Source organism: Pan troglodytes, chromosome 19 (assembly GCF_028858775.2).
Source record: "Pan troglodytes isolate AG18354 chromosome 19, NHGRI_mPanTro3-v2.0_pri, whole genome shotgun sequence".
NCBI lineage: Eukaryota > Metazoa > Chordata > Mammalia > Primates > Hominidae > Pan > Pan troglodytes.
The window spans coordinates 23,671,840-23,698,884 of record NC_072417.2 but is presented as its reverse complement, the minus strand read 5'-3'; the positions used below and the strand labels follow the sequence as shown (position 1 = coordinate 23,698,884).

General features: G+C 55.5%; 1 protein-coding gene across 21 annotated transcripts; it reads right to left on the bottom strand.

The window, feature by feature from the left end:
* Window positions 1-6,212: 6,212 nt before the first annotated feature.
* Window positions 6,213-21,821, bottom strand: UBTF (upstream binding transcription factor). Of its 21 annotated transcripts, none has more exons than XM_016931680.4 (21): window positions 20,832-21,795; window positions 17,784-17,908; window positions 16,142-16,317; window positions 15,516-15,599; window positions 15,264-15,419; window positions 12,825-12,889; window positions 12,426-12,546; window positions 11,958-12,068; window positions 11,487-11,620; window positions 11,220-11,361; window positions 10,904-10,945; window positions 10,653-10,766; window positions 10,406-10,561; window positions 9,932-10,087; window positions 9,738-9,848; window positions 9,259-9,347; window positions 8,966-9,155; window positions 7,481-7,528; window positions 7,316-7,387; window positions 7,072-7,215; window positions 6,213-6,985 (listed from the first exon to the last, which is right to left on the bottom strand). In XM_016931680.4, the coding sequence occupies exons 2-21, from the start codon at window positions 17,839-17,841 to the stop codon at window positions 6,860-6,862; spliced, it is 2,295 nt and encodes a 764-aa protein (XP_016787169.1). In that variant the 5' UTR covers window positions 17,842-17,908; window positions 20,832-21,795; the 3' UTR covers window positions 6,213-6,859. The 21 variants fall into 21 exon arrangements, with proteins under 21 accessions (XP_016787169.1, XP_016787167.1, XP_063654560.1 ...); XM_016931678.3 differs by lacking the exon at window positions 20,832-21,795 and adding an exon at window positions 20,364-20,570; XM_063798490.1 differs by lacking the exon at window positions 20,832-21,795 and adding an exon at window positions 20,086-20,339.
* Window positions 21,822-27,045: the final 5,224 nt, after the last annotated feature.

The window sequence follows — 27,045 nt, the reverse complement described above, 5'->3', positions numbered from 1 at the left end:
CGGGGGCAGCGGGTGGCGTCGAAAGAGAGCGCCGGCTGCCAGCCGAGCCTGGGACGCCTTCCGGCCCAGGCTCCCCCGCCCTTCCCTCGGGGCTCCCCGCTCTCTCCCCCCCCCACCCTCCGCTCCCCCCTTTACCCCGAGGCGTGCAGCCACTTCTGTGAAGAGGCCAGACTTGAAGTGGGGCGCAGTTAGGACCTCGGGGCAGAAAGCCTGTGGAGCCTAAGGGGCTCGCCCGCGCCTCAGTTCTCCCGGTTTCTGGGCGGGTCTCAGCCCACTCCAGGCTTGCGGACCAACAAGCGGCCGAGATGAGGGTCTGCTGCTGAGGTCGGAGCGCCCTCCCCGCCCCTCGTCCTAATTTAGATCCCACACCTGCTCGCCTTTCCTGCTTCCGGAACCCACGCTGGACCCCCACCCCTCAGACAGCCTCCTTGTCACTGGCCAGATCCTTCCCCCGACCCAGTGCTGTTCCCCTGGGTGCAGCGTGTCCCTGTACTCACGCTCTCAGTCCCTCTTTACCTTAGGAAGGGACAGGCCTTTTCCCAGCCGCGGTGGATGGCTGGATTGGCGCTTTCATCTCGGTTACTCTGTGTGTGGTGTCCTGGAACGGTTGTGTGACAGCCCTCTCCCCTCAAGAGATAAGATTAAAAAGGAGGATAGTCTGAAATCACATACTTGGAGCCATCTTTGGTTTTTAGTTTTCAGCAAATACTTATTTTTTTCTCACCGATTTCTCCCGAGAAACAGCAAACATTTATTGAGGCGATATTCCAGAGTAGTTCAGATCAGGCGTCTGATTCGAATTTAAATCGTTGGGCCTAGCAAATGAGTTTCCTGTGCCTCAGTTTCCTCTGTTGTCGGCATAATGATAGTCCTATCTCCTTGCGTTGCTGTAGTGATTAACAAGTCAGTGCATGTGAAACTCTTAGCTCTGTGTAAGTGCTTGGTAAATCTTAGCTGTTATTCTCACGGTGCTCCAGGTGCTGGGATAAAATATAAGACAGTTGTGCTTCTTCAAGAAGTTCACTGTCTTGTGGATAGATAGACAGGTAGGATAATAATTGCAAAATAGTGTGAGGAAAACAACAGAGAGAGAACAGAGGTAGACAAAAGGAGACATCAAATGATGTAAGAGAGTTGGTCAAGAAAGGCTTCTTGGGCAGGGTGCGGTGGCCCAGGCCTGTAATCTCAGCACTTTGGGAGGCCAGGAGTTTGAGACCAGCCTGCAAAAATGCAAAAATTAGCTGGGCGTGGTGGCGGGCTCCTGTAATCCCAGGAGCTACTCGGGAGGCTTAGGCAGTAGTAGTAATCCAGCTACTCGAGAGGCTTGGGCAGGAGAATCGCTTGAACCCGGGAGGCGGAGGTTGCAGTGAGCTGAGATTGCGCCACTGCACTCCAGCCTGGGCAACTGAGCAAGACTCCGTCTCAAAACAAAACAAAAAAGAAGAAAAAGAAAAACTTCTTATAGAGGGAGATGAACCAGGTGAAGGTAGGCCAAGAAGGCATTGGACATCCCCAACTGGAAGCTTCAGAAGCATGGATCAAGCTGGAACAGAGGAGTGGGTGGCAGAGCAGCAGGAGGTGAGCAGGCTGGATAATACAGGACAAAGCAAAGTAGGTGTTGAAAAGTTTGTGGGCTTTAGCCTGTAAGCTGTGAGGAGTCCTCAAGGGGAATCATTCACCAGACTTATATTTTTAGTGGATCATGCTGGAATATGGTCTGGAGAATAATTTAGAAGCAGTAGGTTTTTTGTTTTGTTTTGTTTTGTTTTTTTAGACAGCATTTTGCTCTGTCACTCAGGTGCAATCTCAGCTCACGGCAACTTCTGCGTCCCGGGTTCAAGCGATTCTCATGCCTCAGCCACCTGAATAGCTGGGATTACTGGCGCACGCCACCACGCTCGGCTAATTTTTGTTTTGTATTTTTAGTACAGACAGGGTTGCACCATGTTGGCCAGGCTGGTCTCGAACTTCTGACCTTAGGAGATCCGCCTGCCTCAGCCTCCCAAATGCTGGGATTACAGGCATAAACCACTGGGCCTGGCAAAAGCAGTAGGTTTTTGTTACTGATTGAGGTGTGTGGAGGAAAGGAGAGGGAGGTCTTGAAAACACCTTTACTAGGATGGGGAACTCAGGGGAGGACATGGGAGGACACAGGATGACTTCAGTCTGGGATATATTGAGGTTACTGTGGGATCAGCTGATGGAGACCCAAAAGGTGGTTGAACTCAGGTCTGGCACAGAGAAGTAAGCTAGGTCTTCAGGAACTTCAACAACATCGCCTCAACCTTTGTTTTCTCTTATCTCCCGCCTCCTTTTCAGGAATTCTTCACTCCAGTGATGCTGATCTATTGCTTACCTAAATATGCCCAGTACATTCTGCCCTAAGGAATTTGCGCCATGGCCAGAAAATCCTCCTGGCTTCTCCCTGTTTACCTAAATCCTTCCTCATATCCCCACCCATGGCCATCCTCATACCAGACTTCTTTACAACTAGACTGTACTATTCATTCTGTGCTTGGCCTGGGCTGCTCTGTGGTGGTGACCTCTTTGGGCACGTGCCCAGTCTCCACAGTTAGCACCAGTTCATAAACACTAAGGCCTGAGCTGGTCCTGACTCTGGGTGAGGCCCTGGGGTTACAGCAACAAGCAAGAGAGACACACAAACCTTGTCCTAGCGCAGCTTACAGCCTAGCAAGGCCTGATGTGAAGGAAATAAGGCCTGAGTGTGAAGGCATTCAGGCTGCTGAAGAAACGTATAGTGTGGAGACCCTTTTTCTCAGGAGTTCAGGGAAGGAAGTGGTCTTTTAAGTGGAGACAAGAATTAACTAGGCAGAGAGAACACCATGTGTATAGGCCCTAGGAGAGAGCATGTTATGTTCGAGACATGAATGGTCAGTGTGGCTAGAGTCGGGGGAAGGCTAGCGGGGGCAGCAGATCCCCAAGGGCCTTGTGGGCCAGACCTATTCACCCACTCAGCAAATCTTTCTTGATTGTCAAATGTATATCAGGCAGTTTCAGGTGCTGAGATTACTGTAATGAACAAGCAGATAAGGTGTCTTCTACTTGGGGAGATAGATAATAAACAAATACATAAACAAGAAGATGGAGGAGGCCTCTCTAGAGCAGGTGGTTGGGAAAGGCTTCTCTGTGAGAGGACATGTGAGTTGAGGCCTAAAGAATGAAAAAAAAAAAATCAGGTATGTGTAGAGTTGGAGGAATAGCCATTCTAGGCAGAGAGAACAGGTGCCAAGACCCCGCAGGTAGGCATGTTTGAGGAACAGAAGAGATCACTTGGTTGGATCGTTGTAAGTGGTTAGGAAGAGCAGGGTGAGAGAAGATAAGAGAAGGAATGCGGGGGCCAAGCCTTGTAGGGCCATGGTAAGACATGGTAAATTTTCAGTACAGAAATAATCAGATTTATTTCTGAGATAATTTTGGCTGCCATGTGAAGAATGGGCTGTAGGGGGCGAGAGTGGAAGCAGGAAGACCAGCTTTAGGAGGTCTTTGCAGAAGTTGAGCAATGATGGTGGCCTTAAATAGGATGGGAGTGGCAGCTGTGGGAGCCACCCTGTGGGAGGGGTCGACAGATTTGAGACAGCTTTAGGAAGTGGAATGGAGAGGTCTAGGTGATTGAACCTCGAGGTGAAAGGGAGAGAGGAGTCAAGGCCAATACTCTGCTTTCTAGGTTGAACGACTAAGTGTTTGGTAATCATTTCGGGTCTTGAGGTATGAGATGTCTGCAAGATATCCCAGGGGATGCAAGGGTGTCTACACAGGTCTGCAGCTTGGAAGAGCAGTCTCTGTCGGCACCACCTTTTGGAATGGTTGCATATGGGTGATAATGGGAGGTTGAAGGGAGAGACATGAACACCTGGGATAAAATGAGGAAGAGCTGACACCAACAGAGTAGACCAAGAAGGCAAAAGACAGACAAGTGTTCACCAGATGTAATGAACATGTTGGTGACCTTAGCAAGGAACCTCAAAGGATGGTGGTAAGTGGGAGGCCAAGAGGCACAACAAGCTTTTTAGCAGTTTGGCCACTATAGGATAGGGGCAAGGGCTGGGAGAGAGTTCTCCGACAGGACCTGGGTCTGCAGCCCTTTGAGGTTCCAGGAACCCAGCCAAGGCCTGCGCAGGAAAGGGTGTCTTCCCTTAATCTCAGAGAGTGAGTCATCTCAGCCCAGCCCAGCCCGCTTCCCATCAGAGGCCTAGATGGTCCTAGGAAAGTCATCCTTAACCCTTAACCTTTAACCTGGGATGGAGCTGAAGGCTCAAAGTGAGAGCGTGCTCCCTCAACTCCCCACAATAAGCCCTACACTAGGAAGGCTTGCATGCCCAGGGCGAACCCTTGACCCTAGTAGCTCATCACCTCCAATTCCCCAAGACCATGTACTTTGGGTGAAAATGCATTTGTTCTCCAACTTCTCAGAATCTTTAGTGGTCTCACAACCCAAGATGAACAAATGGAATTAAGAAAAGGGCAAGAAGTAGCACAGAACAATGTGAAGGTAGGTTGCCTATGGAATCTTTAGGGAAGAGGAAGATAGTTCTAGGAAGAAAAGGCAAATTGGCTTCAAGCATTTTTATAGATCAAACCTGTTGGGTCACCCCTGTGAACCTTCATTGATTCCAGTGACCAGACAGCAGTCAAACCTTTGTTTTTCACTTTATTATACAAAAAAGGGAAAACAAAACTTCCACAGTTGGCTTTAAGCATAGGCAGACACCTCTAAGCCACTCCCTCCCACCTCCCATGATACAAATTCAAGTTGTGGTGGTTGTTGAATCCTACAAAACACTCCTTAAATATTAGAAAAGAAGTTGGGGGTGGGGATGGGGGTCTTCCCACCCCAGCCATCCCATCCCAGTGCCAAAATGCACTCAAGAGTGACCTCTTACAGCACCAACACCCCCACCCTGACAGTCCTGTTTGTACTGTAAGAATTTTTCAATTTTTAAAACAGGAAAGAAAAAGTGCCCCATTCAAAGTTGTTTTTAAATGAAAATACATTCCACTGAAACACAACAGTGTAGGGGCATCCAAATAGGAAACGGGGGTTCTTTGCAGGGCTCTTGGGAAGAAATAGAACCTATAAACCCCTGTACTTAATTCCAGGATTAGGACAAAGGAAGGGGAATGGGAGTGGGGAGTGTCCCCCCCAGGCCTCCCCACCCCCAGCACCAAGGTCCAAGGCAAAGCAGAGACTGTCTGCCTTCCTTTGGGAGAGGAACCCACCAGCCTCTCTGGGACCAGGGCCCTTCACCGTTCTTGCTCCACCTCCGCGGCAGAGTTCCCGCTCTTCCCCCATTCCTTGGCTTTCATTCAGAGGGGGAAGGTGGAAAAGCACCAAGCCCCAATTTAATAGGTCAGTGACGTGACCATAAAAAAAGAACCCCCCAAATTTAGTCAACAAAAAAATAAGAACTACAGAGATAAGGTGGCTTGGCTTATTAAGAGTCAAGGAATCAAGGTACCAAAAAATACGGGAGATGGCTGGGAAGAGTTAGAGACAGCTGCAGACGCAGCTTTTGCAGACCTCTTGCCCAGCTGTGGGGTTGGGGGAGGAGGGAGCAGACCTGAGAAATTAAAGGAAATAGGGGGTGGTGGGAGGATTCAAGGAAGGCTGGAGGGATGTGTAAGTTAGGAGCTCCCAGCACATTTCTTGAAGCCCAGGTTCTGAGCCTGGGGTGGCCAGGCTTGGCCTCTCAGATGAACAGGGGAGACCTTTTCCATCAAATACAAGCTTTAAGCTTCACACCATCTTGCCTGCCTTTCCGCCTTCTTGCTGGACAATGGAGACCAGCAACTCGGATGCATGTGACTCTGGCAGAGGGAGCCTGGTCTGGGAAGCATCCGAGAATGGCTTCAGCACACTCCTCCTAATGGAATCAGAGACTGGGCAAAACAGAGGATGTGGAGAACGGGGCAGCCTCAGCCTGCTCCCACCAGGGTCAACATCTCCCGGCCCTCACCGACCCTTTTTCCAGATTCACAACAAACTGATGTGGGCTCTAGGACAGACCCCTTTACACACACACACGCACACACTCACACTCTTTTGCACACATCCACAGCTGCACCCATGCTATGTACAGGAACACACATACACATACTCTCTTCCACACACATCAAGACCATTTTTAAAAGGTTCCAAATCTACCCCTAAACCCTCCCTCTCCCAGAAATGACAACAGAGACGGCAGCCGAGATCGGTAGGAAACGTCTCGTTGACAGCTCAGAGCTTAAAAAAAAATATATACACATATATAAAAAACACTTCTGCCCCCTCCCCCATGAACGGGTCCAGGCAGCTCCTTCCTGCAGGGGGCAGGGGAGAGGGCCACCAGGGCAGCGCCTGTTTTCTTGAAGGCACCGACCCTCCTTCTCCCCATGTTCCCTGCCTCCGGTTCCAATGCAGGGGTCCAGGTGGCAGGCCCCTCTGGGAAGGAATGGGTCTTCCCCAAGCTTCCACCCCACCTTGGATTGGGCCGCAGGTGTGGAGGGCCTCATCAAACTCTTTGGGACCCCCCACCCCCACTCTCCGGTCCATTGTCCATGCCGGAACCGCAAGTGCAGAAGCGGGTGGGGTGGGCCAGGCTGGTCCGGTGCTGGCTTAGTCTGATAGTTGCTGTCCCTGGAGGAGGACCCCCAAGGGCTGATGTCTCTGAGGCTGCAGAGTCCTGGCCTGGGCTCCTCCAGCCCCCTACCCCCACCGTATTTTTTTTTTTTTAAAGAAAGAAAGAAAGTGGGGGAGGCCAGGGTGGCAAGGGACAGAACATGGGGGAGAAACAAAGGTGGTCAGTTGGGGAGGGGAGCTCCTGGGCTCTCCCTGGCTGCCCTGGGGTGGGGCTGAGCCTCAGTTGGAGTCAGAGTCTGAGGAGTCCCCTGAGGAGGAGGAGCTGGAGCTGCTGCCCTCGGACTCATTATCTTCATCCTCATCGTCATCCTCGTCGTCGTCTTCGTCCTCGTCATCCTCTTCATTCTGGGGGGTGAGAAAGGATGTGGAGTCACCAGGTGGCCCTCCTGGCAGGACTCCCCTCCCCTCCCACTGTGCCCTGTCTGCCCCACCTCATCCCCATCCTCGCTCTCGTCCTCGCTGCTGGACTCAGAGGAGTCGCCGCCATCTTCAGAGGAGTCCCCATTCTCATCATCTTCCTCTTCTTCATCCTCGTCCTCGTCATCCTCATCCTCTTCATCATCCTCCTCGGACTCCTTGGAGGGATGGAGGCACATCAGTGGTCTCTGGTCTCTGCCCAACCATTCCAGGCAGTGCCCCCGCCCCACGCCCCTGCATCTGGGAGGGGCTCCTTACCGACTTGGACTGCAGAGTAGTCCGGCTGGATTTGGGGTTTGGGCCTCGCAGCTTGGTCATGCTCTTACGTTTCTGCAGGATGGGGACACAAAGGTGGCAGCCATGAGTTCGACACCCCTGAATTCCCCCACCCCTACCCCACTGCTGCTCTGCTCCCAGACTCACATTGGAGATGTACTCTTTATATGCTGCACGGTCCTGGGGAGACAGGCTCTGGGGGAGACAGAAGCGGCAAGGGTTGGAACATAGCCAACTACTGCTGACTGAGCATGCTGGCCCAGTGCTAGGCAGTGGGCTGAGCATTTATATATCATCACCCCATCTTACCCCTCCCAGGCTCCCTAGATTTTGGGTCTCTGCAGAGAGCCCCTGGGATCTGAGAACACAGCTCTAATTTTTTTTTCTTTTTTCTTTTTTTTGAAACAGGGTCTTGCTCTGTCACCCAGGCCGGAGTGCAGTGGCACAATCTCAGCTCACTGCAGCCTTGACCTTCCCAGGCTCAAGTGATCCTTCCAACTCAGCCTCCAGAGTAGCTGGGACTACAGGCATGTGCCACCACACCATGCTACCTTATAATTTTTTGTAGAGACAGCAGTCTCACTATGTTGCCCAGGATGGTCTTGAACTCCTGGCCTCAAGTGATCCTTCATACCTTGGGCTCCCAAAGTGCTAGGATTACAGGCGTGAGCCACTGCGCTGGCCCAAACCCTAGTATTTCTGCTTCTGATACCCAGAGTCCTTCTCTAAACCACTAAGACTGTTGGTTTTCACATTTTCCCTGTTGCTTTTCGCAAATGGAAGCTCCTATCAGAGTCTTCCTCACTCCAAAGAAGTGCCCCCGTGATGAGTCAGCCTGGCATCATCAACCACACCCCAACACCAAACCCTTGAGCCACCGATGAGGCAGTGGGGCTCACCAAACTCCTGAAACAGCAAATCCCCACAATCTTCCTGGGTCCTTGGCCAACCTGCCTTGGTGAGTGGGAAGGACACAGGTGATTCTCTCCACTTTACAGATCTGACTACTCAACCAAAGCACAGAGGGGAAGCACAAAGGCCAGGAGTCTAGGAGAGGTCCCGTGGTCCCAGATGGGGGAGGAAAAGGCAGTCTGATTTGGATTCTTCTACTTACTGTGTGACCTTGGGCAAGTTACTTAACCTCTCTGAGCCTTGGTTTCCTTATTTTTAAAAGGGTGATAGTGGCTGTGGACGGTGGCTCAAGCCTGTAGTCCCAGCGCTTTGGGAGGCCGAGGTGGGCGGATCACATGAGGTCAGGAGTTCGAGACCAGCCTGCCCATCTCTACTAAAAATACAAAAATTAGCCAGGTGTGGTGGTACATGTCTGTAGCCCCAGCTACTCTGGAGGCTGTGGAAGGAGAATCGCTTGAACCTGGGAGGTGGAGGTTGCAGTGAGCCGAGACTACACCACTGTACTCCAGCCTGGGCAGGAGAGCAAGACTGTCTCAAAAAATAAAATAAAAAATAAAAATAAAAGGGTGATAGTGACTGTTATCCTGAAGGATTGCGAGGGCATGGAATGAAATCATGAATGAGACCAGCCAGCACAAGTGGGTGGATGGGCCAGGCTAGGATGGTACTGGCTTAGTCTGATGCCTCTCTGTTCCTTCCAAGGGTCCCTTGCCCTCTCACCTTAACCCAGAGGTCCAGGTGCACCTTGTACTGCTTTTGCTGCTCCTCGGCCAGCTTTTTGTAGTGCTCCTTCTGGCTCTGGGAGATGCGCTGCCAGCGACTGCCGATCTCCACCATGCGCTCCTTCAGCGGCAAGTGGTTCAGCTCCCCATTGGACAGCAGCTCCTGGGAGAACTTCTGGTAACCGTTCCTGGGAGGTGGGTTGGTAGAAGGAGGGTCAGGACCCCAACAAAGCAGCCATCCAGCCCTGACCCTCCCCCACCTCCAGGGCAGACTCCAACCCCCAGGCTCACATGGGAGGCTTCTTGGGTTCTCCCTGGAATTTCATCTTCTTGGAAGAATTTGTAGCAGCTGGAGGTGCCCGCATCTCACTCAGCTCTCTCTGGAGGGAGAAAGGTCACACTCACCCCCCAGTCCCACCCCCAAAATACTGCTGCCTTCTGCCTCATGTCATCAGCACCTTAGTTGGCTGTCTTTTTCTGTGCCAGGGAGGAGGAGAAACAGGTAGCTAGTGAGCAACTTCCTAACAGCTCACGTCTGAGGCAGGCACCACAGTTTACAAGTGCTTTCACAACTGCTCGCATCCTCCGAGTCAGCCTGGAGGTTAGCAATGTCACCCCCACCTTACTGATGAGAGACAGAGGTTCAGAGAAGGAAGCTGAGACTTGCTGAGAGTCACAGACCAAGGCTGGGACTTCTTGCTCAGAGCTGCCCAACCAAAGGGGAGTTTCCGAGCTTTCAATGAATGGGGTGGCCCCAGCCCCATTCCTACCTCATATCGCTTTTGGTCTTCGGCTGCCTTCTTAATCCACATCAGTTTCTCCTTCTTTTCCATGTTATTCCAGGTCATTTCCATGGCTTTCAAGGCCTTCACCCGGTCATTCTGGGGACCAATAAGGGTATCAGCCGTGGGAGGGGTCACCCGGGGCTAGAGGCTGCAGTACTACCCTTTCCCACCCCTGTCACCTTGAAGCGGGCCAGGTAGTCGCCGATAACGCTCTGTTGCCAGATCTCCTCAGCTCTTTTGGGGGACTCGGGCAGCTTGCCCCGTTCCTCGCGCTCCCCGCCGGGCTTCCTCTCCGACTGAGCCTTGAGCGCCGCCTCTCGGGCCTTGTACTTGGCCTGCGGGGATGGCCCGGGCGTCAGCCTTCCACCCACCCCCAGGGGGCGCGCGCTCCCCGCGCAGCAGCCCAGGCGCTCCCGCCGGCGGGCAGAAGCGTGGGCTGGTGCAGATGTCTCCCGCCTGGGGCTCGCCCCCGCCTGGCCTGCGGCGCTCAGCTGACAGCTTCCCGCCTTCCGGCTGCTGGGCGCCGGCCCCACGTCCCAGCCCAGGCACCGCGTGGCTCAGGCGGCCAGGGGCGAGGTGGCACGGCCCGCCAAGGGGAGGAGGGGGCCCTGGCAGCCCCCCTGGGGGCACAGCGCTCCGCCAGGCAGCCTGACCTTCTTCTTCTCAGACAGGTCGTTCCACATTCGGGCCAGCAGGCGGGTCAGCTCGCTCTCGGAGAGCTCAGGCCGCTCCTCCTGCAGCTGCCGCCGCTTCTCCTCCGAGAAGATGAACATGGCCGACACGGGCCGCTTGGGCTTCTCGGAGCCGCCCTGTCCAGGTGCAGAGGGTCGGGGTCCGTGGGTGCTGCCAGGGAGCCCAGTCTTGCCCACCCCCGCCTGCGCGGCCGCACCCTCTGCCCACCTTGCCCCCTTCCTGGGCTGGCTTCTTGGAGGCGGGGCTGGTGGCCTGCTTCTTGTTGATGTTCAGCATCTTCTCTTCCCCCAAGACCCGCTGCTGCTCCTCCTCAGGCAGGCTCTGGACAGGAAAGAGGAGCACGGGGCTGCATGCCTGGCACCCAGACTGCATGGTGCCCTATCTCCAGGGGCTCACCAGGGCTCTGCCTGCCAAGTCCCAGTCTTCTCTGCCCACTGCCCCACCGGAGGAACACTCACCTCGAGGAAACGGAGCAGCTCCACCTCGTAATCTTTCTTTTTCTGGGAAAGTGAGTGGAGTCAGGATCAGTCTGGAGACAGTGTCACCACAGACCCTGCAGTACTCGGAGGACAGTGACCTTCAGCGGGCCTCCAGAGCCTGGGTGTGGGCTGGACTCCCTGCCTGGACGGGCTCAGTTGCTAAGCCCAGCCCAGCCCCACACTGTATTGGAGGCAGGTACCCAAGGCACACGCCACCAGGGACTGACTGGCCCAAGATGGGATCAGACCTCATGCTTCAAAACCCCAAGGCAGGGTGGCCCCTGCCACAGCTCACCTGATCACACTTCTTGTGATAGGCGTCCTTCTCCTTCTGGGACAGCAGCTTCCACTGCTGGCTGCACAGCACCATGCGCTCCGTGCTGGGCACGTCCTTCATGTTGGCCATGAGCTCTGCGCAGTACAGCGAGTAGCTGTTCCTATCAGAGCCGCGGGGAGAGAGGTGCAGCCCGTAAGCGAGCAGGGCAGCAGGCCTTCTCACCTGCAGAGCCCAGCCCAACTTCCCAGCTGCCCACTCGCCCACCCATCCCAGGGCAGCGCTCACGGAGGTGGCTTGGTGGGTCGCCCGTCAAACTTGTCCTTGAGCTGACGTTCGGCCTTGGTGAGGGTGGACTTGGTGATACCCTCCTCACTGATGTTCAGCTCTGGGTGCTTCTGGATATAGTCTCTCATGATCTCCTGCAGAGCCAGGTGGGGGGACGGAGGGCAATGGGGTGTGGAGTTAGCTAGGGCAGGGGCAGGGGGAGAGCCGCTGGGGAGGGCAGGCAGGGAGCAAAGCTGGGGGTGGCTGCGCGTCAGTGGTGTCACACGAGACGTGGTGCCCTGCCCTGCCCTAGCCTGAGATCTCATGGGGATGGGGGGTGGGGAAGGTAGGGGCAGAGGTGAGGGGCCCAGAAGGCCCCTCCCTCAACAGAGGGATGGGGAGTGACACCTCCCGCAGAGTGCGGTGGCCACGGAGTCGGAGGGCAGAGGCTCGTGAAGAGCCGGACGGGGAGGAGCGCAGCGGAAGCCTAACCTCGTACTCCTTCCGCTGCTCCAGGGCCTTATGAATCCATTTCAGCCTCTTTTTGTCCGAGAGCTGAGACCACTGCTTCCCCAGGGAGTCCTTCACCTCCTTCGTAGTGGCCTGCAAACCAAAAGCCGTCAGACACGCACAGGCAGCCAGGGGCAGGGGGAGGGGGGAAGGGGGCACAGAGGCCCCCGCCCCCTCAGGCCATGGGAGGTCACATCAGTGTCCCCCACAGGCCAGGAGGGGAAGGCGGAGAGGCGGGGATCCCGCCTGGGTGCAAGGGGACTGGCTCATACACGCACGCACACACGCACACGCTCGCACGCCAGCTGGCCCGGGCCCTGTCCATGCAGCCCACCCCTGGGGAGGGGCCTCCTCTCCTGCTCCCCTGCACCGTGCCCGGCCGACCTGGCGCGGCTCCCCCCTGGCCACCGCCGTGCATCCTCCACCCCCAACCCTTGGCCGGACACTCACATCTGGCCGCACTTTGAGATACACCTTCTTCTCGTGGGTGTACCACAGCTGCTGGGGGGTTTTGGGCTTCTCTGGGATGTCCGATTTCTTGGCATTCTGGATTAGGTCGGGGTGATCCTCCCTAGCCAGGACACGGGGAGCAAGGATCAGTAGGGGACGCTGCCAGGGCAGACTCAAGCTAGCTGCCCCACCCACCAAGCCTCCTGGGCCTTTCAGCTGGGGCTCAGTGGGACGGTGGCTGCCTGCCTGTCTCTGTCCCTGAGCATGACACACTAGGGCTCACATGTGACCCATCCTCTTCCATGCCTCAGAGATGGCAAACTCAAGGCTCTGGCCAGGGTTAGCCTATTCTGCTGCCCCCAGTGCCCCGTGGCCCTCCTCTGGGCTCCACTGCCTTACCTGAATCGGGCCAGGTTTCGCTCGAACTCCTGTTTCTCTCTCTGGAAGTCCTGAATATATTTCATCTGGGGGGAGGAGGGGATGGGGTCACTCAGGACCCAAGGGTATCTCACCCTGAGCTATGAAGGCCACCCAAACCCCTCCTCGCTGGCTCTTCTGCCTCCCACGCTGTGATGCAGGGAGTGGAGGCTGGCGCCCTGCCCGCCTCCTGGCGGGACTCACCACAGAGCAGACCTGCTGGCTTCTACCACAGATGGTGGGAGCTGCAGGGGTCGCCCAGACACTGAATCCTACATCCTATTCTCTCCTTCTGAGCAAGAGTCCCAGAAGGGGGCCATGGCATTACCCACAGTCACACAGTGCGCAGTGGCAGCGCTGAGCCTCCCCCACTCGTTTCTCCAACACCACAGAACTCTCACAGTGGCGTCGGGTGCAGGCCTTGCTCCTGTCACTCCCTCTTCTCACTGTCTGTGGCAGCTGACATTAGTCTGTCCCCTTGTACGTAGCCTCTACATCTATGGCCAGGGCTGGGCTGAGTCCTGTTTCCAAGGCATGAGGGGAGATTGTGTGGAGGGGAACCCAGAACGAGTTCTTCCAATACAAGTCTCAGCCAGCTACCCTGCATCTTCCTGCCCAGTTCTCACACCATCGCCTTCTTCTCTTTCTCCAGGATCCTGGCTGTCTGGCCCCTCCAGCCCTCCCTCCCTCAGCCCACTCATTCTTTCCCACCACTTGGCTTCCCTTCCCTTCATCACCCCCTTTTTAGCCTCCCCACTCTCACCTCACTCCCTCCCTGCATCTTTCCCCACTTCTCCATAGTCTCCCTCTTGTTCCTCCTTTCCAATGTGTCTCTTTCTCTTCCTCATCGACCTTCTCTCTTGGCTCCCACACAATGTCCATCTCTTCTTTCATCCTCGCGGGCTCACAAGAGTGGCACTGGCAGGTGCCAGGAGCTCATGGCAACTGAGCCCAACCCCTGCCTCTTATAGAAGCACCACGCATAGAAAGGCAGTGCTCCTTTCCCACAGTTCCCACAGAAAACCAGAAGCAGAGCTCAGCCTCCTCTTCCCCCATCTCAGTCCTCCTCAGACAAAACAGTTTTAGACCTGAAGGGCACCACACAGACCTGGCTCACCTCACATAAAGACCAGGCCCACAGAAGTGAAATGACTTACCAAAGGCCCCATACACAGCGATTCAGTGGCAGAGCCAGGAGAACAGGCCCAAGTCTTGTGTCCCCCAGGACAGCACCTTGTCCACTCTACCAGTTTCTTCTGGCCTTCCCTGGCTCTGACTCTAGAGCTTGGCCTCTCCCTCCCATCCCATGAGAGTGTTTGGGTGTGTGCAGTCAACTGTCCAACATCCTCATCAAAGGGGTCAACAGTTCCAGCAATCCATACCCCTCTCTGCTTGGGCGGTGGTTGCAGACAGCTGGCTTCTTTTTTGGGTACAGCACCAAGGGCATGTGAGTCTGCAGCCAGGGTATACCAACCAGGAAAAAGGGCTACTCATAGCATGGCAGCGGCCAGTGCCCCCTTTTGAGAACTGGCTGTGTATGACTTTGTTTCCTCTCCAAGCAGATGTGCTTCTTGTCTTTCCTGCTGCCCTTCCCCATCTATCCCTGGCTCTGTCTCCTTGTCCCGTGTCTCTTCTTTGTGTCCTCTGTCCCCATCCCATCTTCCTTGTGTCCCATCTGCAGGCTCCTCCAATGTTTTGCTGCCTATCTCTGGGAGGGACCTCCTGAGCTCTGTGACTGAGCCCTGCCTGGGAGGCTTGGGCAACCCTCCACCCAGAGTTAATGCTTTGATGGTCTGGGACAGTGCCCGACCTCTGCAAGGAACAGTATGAGGCCAGGAGGGACAATGTGTGTCCTTGAGTGAACACGTGTGCGTGGAGAAGTGCACTTCACAGGTGGACGTGGCAGTAACAGCACTGGACTGGGACTCTGGGGCACTAAATCCTGCTCTAGCATCAATAGTTGTGTCACCCGGGACACTTAACCCTCCTGCACCTCAGTTCCTTGCCCACAAAACTGGGATAACCTTTTCCTAGGGTTACCTTTATAAAGACATTGCAAGTATCAAATGAGACCATGACGGGAAACGTCATAGAGGGTGAAGAAGTGCTGCGGAGCCTAACAGTGAGGATGGGTGTATGGGGGAGAGAGAGCTTGAAACAGAATGCTGTGGGTTTTCTGTAGGGGGAGAGGTTGGTCTGAGCACCTGCTGTCTGGTTTACATCTGTGATGGTGCCTGTGCCTGACCATGTGTGGGCCGAGGAAGGGGCAATCAGGTGTGGCTGCCCAGGACCTATTCTGCTGTGCCGACTCACCCTCATCCCTGATGCCAGGTTTCTCCAAGGCCTACCTCCAACTGACCCACACCACACCAGCTGCTCCCAGCCTCTCCCCTCCTCCCACCTTAACTCTCCTCCCCCCACCTTCTTCTTCTCCGGAAGCTCCTTGTATTTCTTGGACAGAATCTTGGTTAGGTCCAGGTTGCTCATCTCAGGGTGGAGTTTCGCATACTTGGCCCGCTTCTCCATGAAGAAGCGGAAATAAGGGGTCAGGGGCTTCTTTGGGAAGTCTGGGTGTTTCTGGAAGAAGGGACAAGGACACAATGGAGGTCAAATACATCCCTTCTTTGGACCTTTCCTCCCATACCCCTCATGCTCCTCCTCCTAGTAACTCACCTTGAGTTTTTTGCCTTTGTAAGGATTTTTAACATGTTCCTGAGCATCGAGGATCAATTCTGTCAATGTACGGAACTTCCTCACCTGGAAGAAGAGGGGTGGGAGGAAGGGGAAGTTGGGAAAAGGAAAATGCCACACAGTAGTATACCCCCATCTTATAACGGGTCTCTTCTACTCTTTACTAGACTAAATTTACCAAAGAAGAGCAGAGGCCAACAGCCAAATGAAGCAGGCAGCACGACACCCAGGCACTGGCCCATGCCTACCGCAGAGGCCCAGGCAGTCAGTACACACCAAAGGCCAGTAACAATGGGACTAACTGACCTCAACCTGGTTGTCCATGCTAACACCTCCGTCAATCTCAGCATGCTAGCACCTCCGTCAATCTCAGCACAGCTCAGGCTGTTTGGCTCAAGACCACTCAGATAGAAAGTGGCATAACTTTAAGCCAGTGCTGTCAACCGTGCCACCTCCCAAAATGCAAAGGGGCAGGTAGAGAGCTAACGGGAGACCACATGAATGCCTCTCCTGGTCTCTTTCCTTCCTGTTTACAGCCTGTTTCACTTCCCCCACCACGCTGAGTGGGGGTATGTATGTGTGTGTGTCAGAAAAGGGGGATCAGTTACCTCATTAGAAATCTCCACCCATTTGAGCTTGCACATGTCTCCAGAAAAGTCTTTAAATGCTACTTTTTCCCAGTCCATGTGTGATTCGGTGGTTTTGAACTTGGAGCTGTCATTGGATGGAAGGTTGTTCTTCATGCATTCCAGCAAAGTCAGCATGTCTTCCTGGGACCAACGGTCTGGTAAAGAGTAACAGAGGCCATCATGCCTGGTCATGCTATCCCCCCGATCTGTTCCCCAGTTCTTGAGTGCTCAACTCTTCCTCCCTAGGGCATCCCAGCCCCTGGTTGCTTCCCATCTGAAGGCACAGACAAGATATGGCTCAGCCCTAAGGAAACTGTGGCCATACTGGATCAGGGCAGGGACTCCAGTCCAGACCATGCTATACCTAGAAAGCCAGGCTCAAACTCAAGTCTGGCTTGCTTCAAGGCTATTATCATTTCTACTGTGCCAAGCTGCAACGGGCAGCTATTTGCTGTAAGGGGAAGAGGGGTGGAAATGAAGGTACAGTGATTCAGGGCTTTGTGGGAAACGAGGTAGCTTGTCAGAGAAGGAGGGAAGCAGGGAGGCAATATATCTAAATGTGCTGCCAAGTTCAAGTTCTGAGTGGATATTCTAAACGTGCCACGACTGAGAATGGGGTGTGGACAGTAAGGAAAATCCATGCAGATGTCTCTCCTGCACAGCTGGAAACCAATGTTAGAGACACCCACCACCCCCTAGCCCCTTAAAGCAGATCAAGGGAGAATTTCTGGCAAATAAGAAAAAGGAAACCGAAGCAGAAGCAGGATACAGGGCAGCTCTGAGGCAAGGTAGGCAGGTGCACAAAAACTCTCAGGGCCCTGCTCCAGGGAGAACCCCCAGAATTACAAGCTGTCTTGTCAGCCCAACTACCCAGGGAAGCAAGAACAGGTCTGGAACAGTTATTTTTCAGCCACTGAAATGCAGCCCCAGAGAGCTCTAGGCCACTGTGGATGGGCTGGGAGAATAGCCACCCAAGGCCAGAAGTCAAAAGGGCTCTCCATTTTCATTTGCATCTGGTAACCTGGGCCAGAGATTCTGCAGAATGGGCCACGTGGACCCATAATCCCCTCTCCCCTCAATGTCCCACAAGCATGGCCAGCTGTCCAGCTTCATCCTACTCTCTATCCCCATCTAGACTGGATCACTGCTGAATGAGGCAGAGATCTAGTTGAGTACATATATCCCATGGCTTGGGGCCTAAAACCACCAAAACAGCCCTTTTCTCCACCTGCCTCTACAAAAGCCTCATGGTCTTCCTAAAAAGCCTGAGAAACCTTCCCCAACCCCTTCCTGATCCTTCCTCTACACTCATCCTTCCTCCCATTCCAGGACACTGGGCTGGGACACACTTCAGGCTGAATGGGAACCCCAGAAGGCAGGCCTCCTCTAACACAGAGGGTGAGGGACAGGGAGAGAGGGGAGGTGAGCCACTCCAGGCCAAATAATTTGGATTCAGCCAAACCCCAAGTGTGGGAGATGCTTGATTCATAAATACTCAAGGCACTTTCTCCCCCAGTTCAGTGTATGCAGACTGAAAAAGCCCTTGAAGAAGGGAGTGAGCCCCGCAGCCACGAGGGAAAGAGGGTTTAAGTTTCAGAGGGCCGGGGGTGGATGCCCCTACCTTGGCCTTTGGGGGCGGCCATTTCCAGGTCTGTGGGGCAGTCGGCTTCTCCGTTCATCCTCCAGCTGTCCAGCCACCTCCTCGGTCGTGCTGGCCGGGCAACCCGGGGTCAAAGCCACCTCACCCTTTGGAAGACATACCAGTTCCCACTCAGGAAGGCTGAGAGGTGAACGACTAACGACTTTCTAACCGCCCAGAGTAGAAGGGGGCAGGTCCACACTCTGAGAGACCCAGCCATGACCTTATTAGACTTAAGGGGTCTATGGGAATGGGAGTGCGCCCCTCCTCTTCCTCGTGACCCCCTCCCCCAGCCCCTGCAGCCCGGCTCCGCGGCGCGCGCCCTCCCCTGGCCACGCGAGGGCCTGCTCCTAGCTCCCGCGTGCAGCGAGCGCCCGCCCTCCGCCCCCCTTCCCAACCCCAGCCAAAAAAAAAAAAAAAAGAAAAAGAAAAAATCTCCTCCTCCTCGGAGCGCCCGCCCCGGGGAGGCCCCAGGCTGGAGGGCGGGGGAAGAGGAAGGGCGGGTAAAGGGCGCGCGCGGCCACGGAAGCGGGCACGCGCCCCAGTCTCCTCCTCCCGCCTCCCCCCGGCCGGTTCCCCCCGCCTCCGCAACCCGGCGGGGACCCGGACGCAGCGCAGCCGCCGCCAGCCCCGGAGCGGAGCGGCCGCACCGCCCCCGGGGACCGGATCCGGATTCCCGCCGCTCCCCCCTCCCGGGCTCCCTTCGCCGTCCCCGCCCGCACAGGCGGGCAAGCAGCCGGAGAGAAGCGGCCTAGCCTGCCCCCCGCCCCCGAGCCACCCACCCCGGCCAGAGGCGCCGCCACCGCCCAGCCACCCCGACGCGCACGGAGGAGCCCGGCACAGAGGCGCGACCGCGGCGGGAACCGCCGCCTCCTCCCCCGAGCCTGCGGCCCAGCCCCGCCGGCGCCCCCGCCCCGGCCTCCGGGGAGCCGAGCCAAGGAGAGGGCGGGAGGACGGCGGCCGGGAGGCGGGGGCGCAGCGCTCACCGGCCCCGCCGCCCCCTCCGGCGGCCGGGGAGAACTGCGCCTGCCGGCTCCGAGAAGCGCGGGCTCCTCCGCCAGCGGCCGGGGCTCGGCTCAGGCCTCGTTTCCTGCCTTCCCCTCCCCCGGCTCTCGGCGTCCTCCAAAGTGCCCTGGTCTGCTCGCGCCCGGTCGCCTGCTCGGTGGTCGCTTCGGGTCCCCGCTGGGCGCCCACCGCACCCCGCGGTTCGCTCCCTGCCGTCCGGCCCCGACCCCAGCGCGCGTCCTCAGCCGCCTCGGTTACCCGGCGCAGCGCGGCCTCCGGGCTTCCCGCTCCGGCGGCTCCCTCCCTGGCTCTGAGTGGCGGCGCACTCCCCCGCTCGGCCGGGCACAGCCGCAGCTCCCTCCCGCGGCGGCAGCGGCTCCTCCTCCGGGCGAGGCGGCGGCGCTGGGGCGGCGGCTGCTGCTGCTGTGGCGGCGGCGGCGGCGGCTGTGGCTGCTGCCTGCTGCTCCTCGCGGCGAAAAGCACAAAGCACAGCGCCCTCCGCCTGCAGGCAGCCCGCCCGCCGCCGGCCCCGGCCTCAGCTCGCACACCCCCCGCCGCCGCCGCAGCCTCAGCCGCCGGAGCGGGGAGGAGGAGGGAGAAGGGAGGAGGAGGAGCGGGAGGGGGGGGCGGGAGAAGCGGGGCAGCGAGCGCGTCCTTCCCCGTAGAGCGCACACCGACCCCCGGGGAGCGAGCGCCAGCCCGCCCGCCTCGCCGGCTCCGCTCCCTCCCACAGCCTGCCCGGGCGGGCTCCGCGGGGGGCAGCTGGGAGGAGGGGCGGGAGCTGGGGGGACCCGGGCGGCCGAGGCGGAGGGAAGGAAGGAGGGGAGGGGGGTGGTGGTGGTGGTGCTGGCGGCGGCGGCGGCTGCTGCTGCTGCTGCTGCCGCCGCCGCCGGGGAAGGGGGGGGGCCGGGGCAGGGAGACACGCAGCCGCCCGGATGGCGGCGGGGCTCGGAGCCTAGGCGGGCGGGCGGGCGCCGAGAGCGACCTCGCCAGACCCGCGGGGGAACTAGCAGGCTTCGCCGGCGAGGGAGGGAGGGCCGAGGCGCGGCCGCGGAGAGGGTGCCCGGAGGGGCCCCCGGCGTCCGGGGAGGCTCGGGGGGCGCCCACAGCCCTGCTCCGGAGCTCTCCCCCAAGTCCTCCCAGCTCAGACTAGGGCTTCCAGGCCAGCTCTCTCCCGCCTCCCGGAGCGAGCGGTCCGCGCCCACCCTCATCCCCCGGAGCGTGGCCACTGGTTTGGGGCGCACGCACGCCGATCGCGGCGTCCAGCTTCGGTGCCTACCTCGCGGTCCTCTCATCGCCGAACGGCACATACAAAACTTAAAAAAAAAACCCGAAAACTAAAATCTCTGCATTAAAAAAAAAAAAAAATCCCCGTTGCTCTTTACACCCCGGAAACGGCAAGGGAACGACGGGCTCCGGCGGAGGGGCCGCTGTGGGAGCCGGTTCAATCCAGCCCGGCATGGCTCTCCAGGCCTGCCCGGGCGCATGGAGATCGGCGCCGCCGCCACTCGTAGCAACCCCTCTCCCCCGAAATCCGCGGCTCCCGGGCTCACTTACCGAGCGTGTGGATGGGAGCGCAGGCCGGGGGCACCTGGGAGCACGGCGGGCCGAACAGCCGAGCCGCAGCTCCGCTGCAGCCGACGCCGGGGCAGCGAGTCGCCAGACAAAGCCCGAGATGGCGAAGCGGAGCGACGGCTAATGGCGAGCCCCACGCGCCGCGCTCCGCCCGCCCCGCTCCGCCCGCCCGCCCGCCCGCCTCGGCGCAGCGCAGCGCCGCTCCGAGCGCTTGCCCGTCAGAGCCGCCTCGGCGCCGCCGCCTCCCGGGCCACCCCGGCCTCGCCTGGCCCCTCCGCCTCCTCCGGGCGGCTCAGCCTCACCCCTTCCCTCCCACTGCTCTAGGGGTTGCACAAAAAAAATTTTTTTTTTTTTTTTTTAAAAGAAAAATGGTTTTCGTCTTTTTTTTTTCTTTTTGCAGGGCGGGCATGTTGAGACTTTTGGATATTTCTGCCCCCAGCTCGCACTCACCTGCGGAGCCGCCGGGAGGGCTAGGGGTGGGGGCGCGCGGGGCTGGAGCCGGCGAGCGCGGGTTGAAAGCCAGCCAAGCTCTGCAGCGCCCGACCCGGGCGTGTACGCCGCCGCCAGTCCCCGCAGAGAAATCGTCCTCCTACCCCCGCCTCCATCGCTCTGCGTTTCTCTTCCAATCAGCCGGTCGCTTGGTGGCTCCTCCATTCTCCGGCCAAGCCCAGCTGCCTAGAGCGAGCTCCACTCCTCCATCTGTTCGCCGGGGTCCTCGCTCCCCTGCCGGGGCCGGCGAGACGGCGTGAGGCCGGAGGGGTATTTGCAAGGAAACCTGCCTGCTTCCCGCTCCCATTGCTCCATCCCCGCTGCCTCCTGCCTCCTGCTTCTCTCCTGCGTCTTTCCAACTCTCCCCTGTCGCCACTGGTGTGTGTCTGAGTGTGTGCGCGGTTTTTTTTTTTTAATTGCTCTTTGCTTTTGCAACCCTGAAGCAAAAGGGAGGGGGGGGGGTAGTTACAGGAAAAAAAAAAAGCGAGAAAGAAGCTCTTAGATTTGCAACACATCGGAAAACCGGGGGAGCACCCCGCCTTATCCGATCTCCATGCTCCGCAAGGGCCTTCCGGGTTTTAGGACAAGCTTCTCAATGTCCCCTGTTTCGCTGGGTTTAGGATCCGAGGAGTCCGAGCAAAAAGTTCTCCCCCTGGGTCGTAGTGACGGGTGTCGGGGTGGGAGTTGCGGGGATTTTTCAAGAAGCAGCAGCTACCCCGGCGTCGGTCACTGGGCCGGGGTAGGGGAAAGAGCAAAATCCCAGTGGGTTTGCGCGAGGGATCTTCTAGGGTCGAGGCGGGTGTGGGGGGAGTTGGAACCGGGAGACACCGCTTGGCGCATCTCTCCCTCGGTCTCTACCTCCTGTCCTATGCCAGCTCCCCCTTTAATTTTTTTCCTCTCCTTTAATCTAATTTCTTCCAACTCCACCTTTGTTGTTACCGGCGTCACACCCGGACCAGCCAATCCCCGCCACGCAATCAGCTTGTCAAAAAGCCTCGGCCATCCCTAGGAAAGCAGGCCGCAGGCGCTGCCCCCCCGGCGGCGGCGGGCAGCCGCGAGGGGAGCCCAGCACCCGGTTCTCGCTGCCCCGGGTGGCAGCGGGGCAGCCTCCGACAAGACGTCCCTTGGTTCACTGTCCTGCAGGCCGGGGATGAAAGGCCTGGACAGGGTCCACCACCCACTCTCCCACTGCCACGGCCGTGGTTGACTGTCTTTGCCTCCCCTTTTCAGAGGAAAGGTTATCAGGACAGGACGCAGGGAGCCAGAAGACCATCTGAAGGAAGCCCGCTTCCTGGGGCAGCGCCATTGCTCCTGGCTCTCAGGCTGCCAGTCTCCCACACCGACGCTCTACTGCCCGCATCTCGGCCAGCTGGGTCACCCAGCCCCTTTCGACTCTCCCCTGGCACGCAGCCTTCTCCTTCACTCGGCCTGCCTCGCTGCTGCTGTAATTCCTCTTGTCTCCTGGGAGAAATGAGATTGTTTTCCCAGGACTTCCACATCCCACTTCTGTCACGTTTCACAAACAGGGAGGAAGCCCTGTCAAGATCTGGTGTGTCCTGTTTTTTTTTTTTTTTTTTTTTTTTTTTTCCCCAGAGGGCACTGGCATGTAGGAGAAGCGGATTTACCACTAGTAGATGTTAATGAAATTTCAGCTTCTAGGCCCCTAACTTGCAGGACCTGCCCAAGGCCCTGAACTTAATTTTGTTTTCATCATTTGGTATTTTTTTGTCAAAAGAGCCACCGACCACCTCCCCGCTACCCCAGAACTGCACGTGTTTCTGGCCCTACAAACCCAGATCGTCCCTTGGAATATACACAGGGCAATTTGTGTAGGATCACACTGCGCTAAAAGTGAGGCATGGTGGGCTAGGCGCACCGGCTCACACCTGTAATCCCAGCACTTTGGGAGACCAAGACAGGAGGTCTTAAGTGATTAAGCCCAGGAGTTCGAGATCAGCTTAGACAACATAGCAAGATGCTGCCTCTACAAACACACACACCCCCTATTATAATATGTCAAAAAAAAAAAAAAAGGAAAAGTGAGGCATAGAACTGACTTTATTGTTTTGACTAGGAAAGAGCAAAGGGTTTGGAATCAAAAGTCCCAACTTCCCCACCTTCTTAATAGTGTGTGAATCTGAGTGCCTTATTAACCTTCCCTGGTCCCAGTTTCGTATCTGTAAAGTTAGAATAGCAATCCTGTTTAATTTGCTTCTCTCACCAGGGATCAGAAGGTCAAATGAGATGATGTATGTAAAATTGTAAAGTCCTCCACAGATGGCACTTGCCACATTACAGAGAACTTGAGACCCCCCCCCACCAATAATGTTCCAAATCTTCCACATGCAGATCTGGAGTCCAGGTGTCCTGGCTCCTGGCCCTGAACTTTTTGGCTGGGCCAAGGGGCTTTTCGGTAAAGTGCTTTGGAATAAAACAGGATGAACATGAATCATAAGAATGAGTATTTATTGATTCCTTGGGCAGCAAAAACTATGGCTGGCACCCTTCCCACTTGGAAACGAATTGGCTTGTTTTACATCTAGTTCGTCTGTGGTGAGGTCAGGAGTCCAAGACTTGGGCTAACGGCCAGAGTATGAGGAATCTGCCCTTGGCCCTTTTTCTTTGCCCCCTTTCCCAGTTCATCTCCCTCCCCACCCTCCAGCCTTCTGGCATGTGCCTTGAAGCAGAGCGCTGGCATTCAATAACCCCAGCCCAGGCTGGTGACAAAGCGGGATCCTAGCTACACAATTTCCACTTGGCCTCAGTATTTCCCCAGGTTGCCAGCATCCAAGCACCAGCTTATATAAAACCCCCAGAGTGCCTGGAATGCGTTAACCAAAGTGTGGTACTTAAATTACCAGTCTACAGGGAGTAATTTTAGATGGTATACCAATATTTTCAGATTTATATATTTTAATGTGTATTGGAAATGTTTTGTTTTTAAATTTTTATTTAAGATGGTATAAAGACACACGTTTTTGGGCCAAGAATGTTATTGTCCCTTGTTACTTTTTTTTTTTTTTTTTTCCTTGGGACTGAGTTTCGCTCTTATTGACCAGGCTGGAGTGCAATGGCGCGATCTTGGCTCACCTCAACCTCCGCCTCCTGGGTTCAAGCGATTCTCCTGCCTCAGCCTCCCAAGTAGCTGGGATTACAGGCATGCACCACCACGCCCAGCTAATTTTGTAATTTTAGTAGAGATGGGGTTTCTCCACGTTGGTCAGGCTGGTCTCGAACTCCCGACCTCAGGTGATCCGCCCACCTTGGCCTCCCAAAGTGCTGAGATTACAGGCGTGAGCCACTGCGCCCGGCCTGTCCCTTGTTATTTTTTTATTGCTGTGTAAGTCAGAGATAGTAAAGTACACATACTTTAAGTATACAACTTTTTTTTTTGAGACAGAGCTTTGCTCTTGTCACCCAGACTGGAGTGCAATGGCACGATCTTGGCTCACTGCAACCTCCACCTCCCTGGTTCAAGCAATTCTGCCTCAGCCTCCCGAGTAGCTGGGATTACAGGCATGCGCCACCACGACCAGCTAATTTTTTTGTATTTTTATTTATTTATTTTTTGAGATTGAGTCTAGCTCTGTTGCCCAGGCTGGAGTGCAGTGGCACGATTTCAGCTCACTGCAACCTCCGCCTCCAGGTTTCAGGCGATTCTCCTGCCTCAGCCTCCTGAGTAGCTGGGATTACAAGCGCCCACGACAATGCCCAGCTAATTTTTGTATTTTCAGTAAAGACGGGGTTTCACCATGTTGGCCAGGCTGGTCGCGAACTCCTCACCTCAGGTGATCCGCCTGCGTCAGCCTCCTAAAGTGCTGATTACAGGCATGAGCCACCCAACCCAGTATAAGTATACAGCTTGACGAACTTTTAGGTATGTATATTTAGTATCATATTACATATGTGTATACCATGTAACCAGCACCCAGATCAAAATATCAAATATTTCTAGCATTTAGCAAGTTTTTTTTTTTTTTTTTTTTTTTTTTGAGGTGGAGTCTCACTCTGTCACCTAGGCTGGAGTGCAGTGACACGGTCTTGGCTCACTGCCAGCTCTGCCTCCTGGGTTCATGTCATTCTCCTGCCTCAGCCTCCTGAGTAGCTGGGACTACAGGTGCCCGCCACCACGCCCGGCTAATTTTTTTTTTAATTTTAATTTTTAGTAGAGACGGGGTTTCACCGTGTTAGCCAGGATGGTCTCGATCTCCTGACCTCGTGATCCACCTGCCTCAGTCTCCCAAAGTGCTGGGATTACAGGCGTGAGCCACCGCACCTGGCGCATTTAGCAAGTTTACTCAGTATTCCCCTCCAAGTATCATCAATGTTCTGAGGTTCTGAGCTCTATCACCATAGACAAGTTTTACCTGTTCTTGTAGTATTTCCATTGTATAAATATACCACAATTTATCCATTCTACATTTATTTATTTATTTTAAAGGTGAAGTCTTGCTATGTTGCCCTAGCTGGTCTTGAACTCTTGAACTCCTGTTTTTTTTGTTTTTTGTTTTGTTTTGTTTTGTTTTTTTGAGACGGAGTTTCACTCTTGTTGCCCAGGCTGGAGTGTAATGGCACGATCTCGGCTCACTGCAACCTCTGCCTCCCGGGTTCAAGTGATCTCCGCCTCAGCCTCCCGAGTAGCTGGGATTACAGGCATGAGCCACCACACTTGGCTAATTTTGTATTTTTAGTAGAGACGGGGTTTCTCCATGTTGGTCAGGCTGGTCTCGAACTCCCGACCTCAGGTGATCCGCCCACCTCAGCCTCCCAAACTGCTGGGATTACAGGCTTGAGCCACTGTGCCCAGTCTTGTTTTTTTCTTGAGACAGAGTCTCGCTCTGTCACCCAAGCTGGAGTACAGTGGTGTGAACTCGGCTCACTGCAACCTCGGCCTCCCAGGCTCAAGCGCTTCTTGTGCCTCAGCCTCCCAAGTAGCTGGGACTACAGGCCTGCACCACTACGCCTGGCCAACTTTTTGTATTTTTAGTAGAGACTGGGTTTCACCATGTTGCCCAGGCTGGTCTTGAACTCCTGACCTCAAATGATCTACCTACCTTGGCCTCCCAAAATGCTGCCTCCACCTCCCAAACTGCTAGGATTACAGGCGTGAGCCACCGCACCTGGCCATAAGTTCAAATTAATTAAAATTAAATAAAATGGAAAATTCAGTTCCTCAGTCACATTTACCATATATCCATGGCCTGGATACTAGAGATATAGAACATTTCCTAGGCCGGCGCGGTGGTTCACGCCTGTAATCCCAGCACTTTGGGAGGCCGAGGTGGGTGGATCACCTGAGATCAGGAGTTCGAGATCAGCCTGGCCAACATGGTGAAACCCTATCTGTACTGAAAATACAAAAATTAGCCTGGCGTGGTGGCAAGCACCTGTAATCTCAGTTACTCAGCAGGCTGAGGCAGGAGAATCACTTGAACCTGGGAGGCGGAGCTTGCAGTGAGCGGAGATCCCACCACTGTACTCTAGCCTGGGTGACAGAGCAAGACTCTTCTCAAAAAAAAAAAAAAAAGAAAGAAAGAAAGAAAGAAAACAATAGAGTGTGGTGATTTGGGGTACATGGTGTGAGGGGATGGCAGGATATGAAGGAAAGGGCAATTGAGTAGAGCTCTTAGAGGTAAAACTCACAAAAATATAGGGCCCCATCTGACCTAGTCCACCTGCAATTTTTATTTTTTATTTATTTATTTTTTATGTTTAGAAGAAATAAGGACTTTAATGAAGAGTTTTCCTTTTGCTACAAGTGAGACCCGGGGAAACATCCCAACAACGACAAAAGGAGGCCAGGATGGAAACAGCCCACTCTCCCTTATCCACAAGGCCTAAAGAGAAAGCCCGGCTTGCTGTCGTGTGTCCACTCCGGGTCTAGGCAGGGCTGCGCCTGTAAAAGGTACTCAGGAACTGCAGGTTTTGCATTTCCCCTTTGTGAAACTAACATGCATTTGGGCAAACTTCTGCCTCCCAGTCTCGTGGTAAGAGGCCCAAGTTTTTCTAGTCCTAGGTGGAAATCAATTTCATCTGCCTCAGGTCTCTGGTATAAATAATAATGCTGCTGATCCCAGTTACCTCACAGGCCTGGGCAACGAAAATGCCAAGAGCTGTAAAAGGTCTTGGAAAATTCAAAAAGGTGATGTACAAATGTAATAATTGATTATCATTT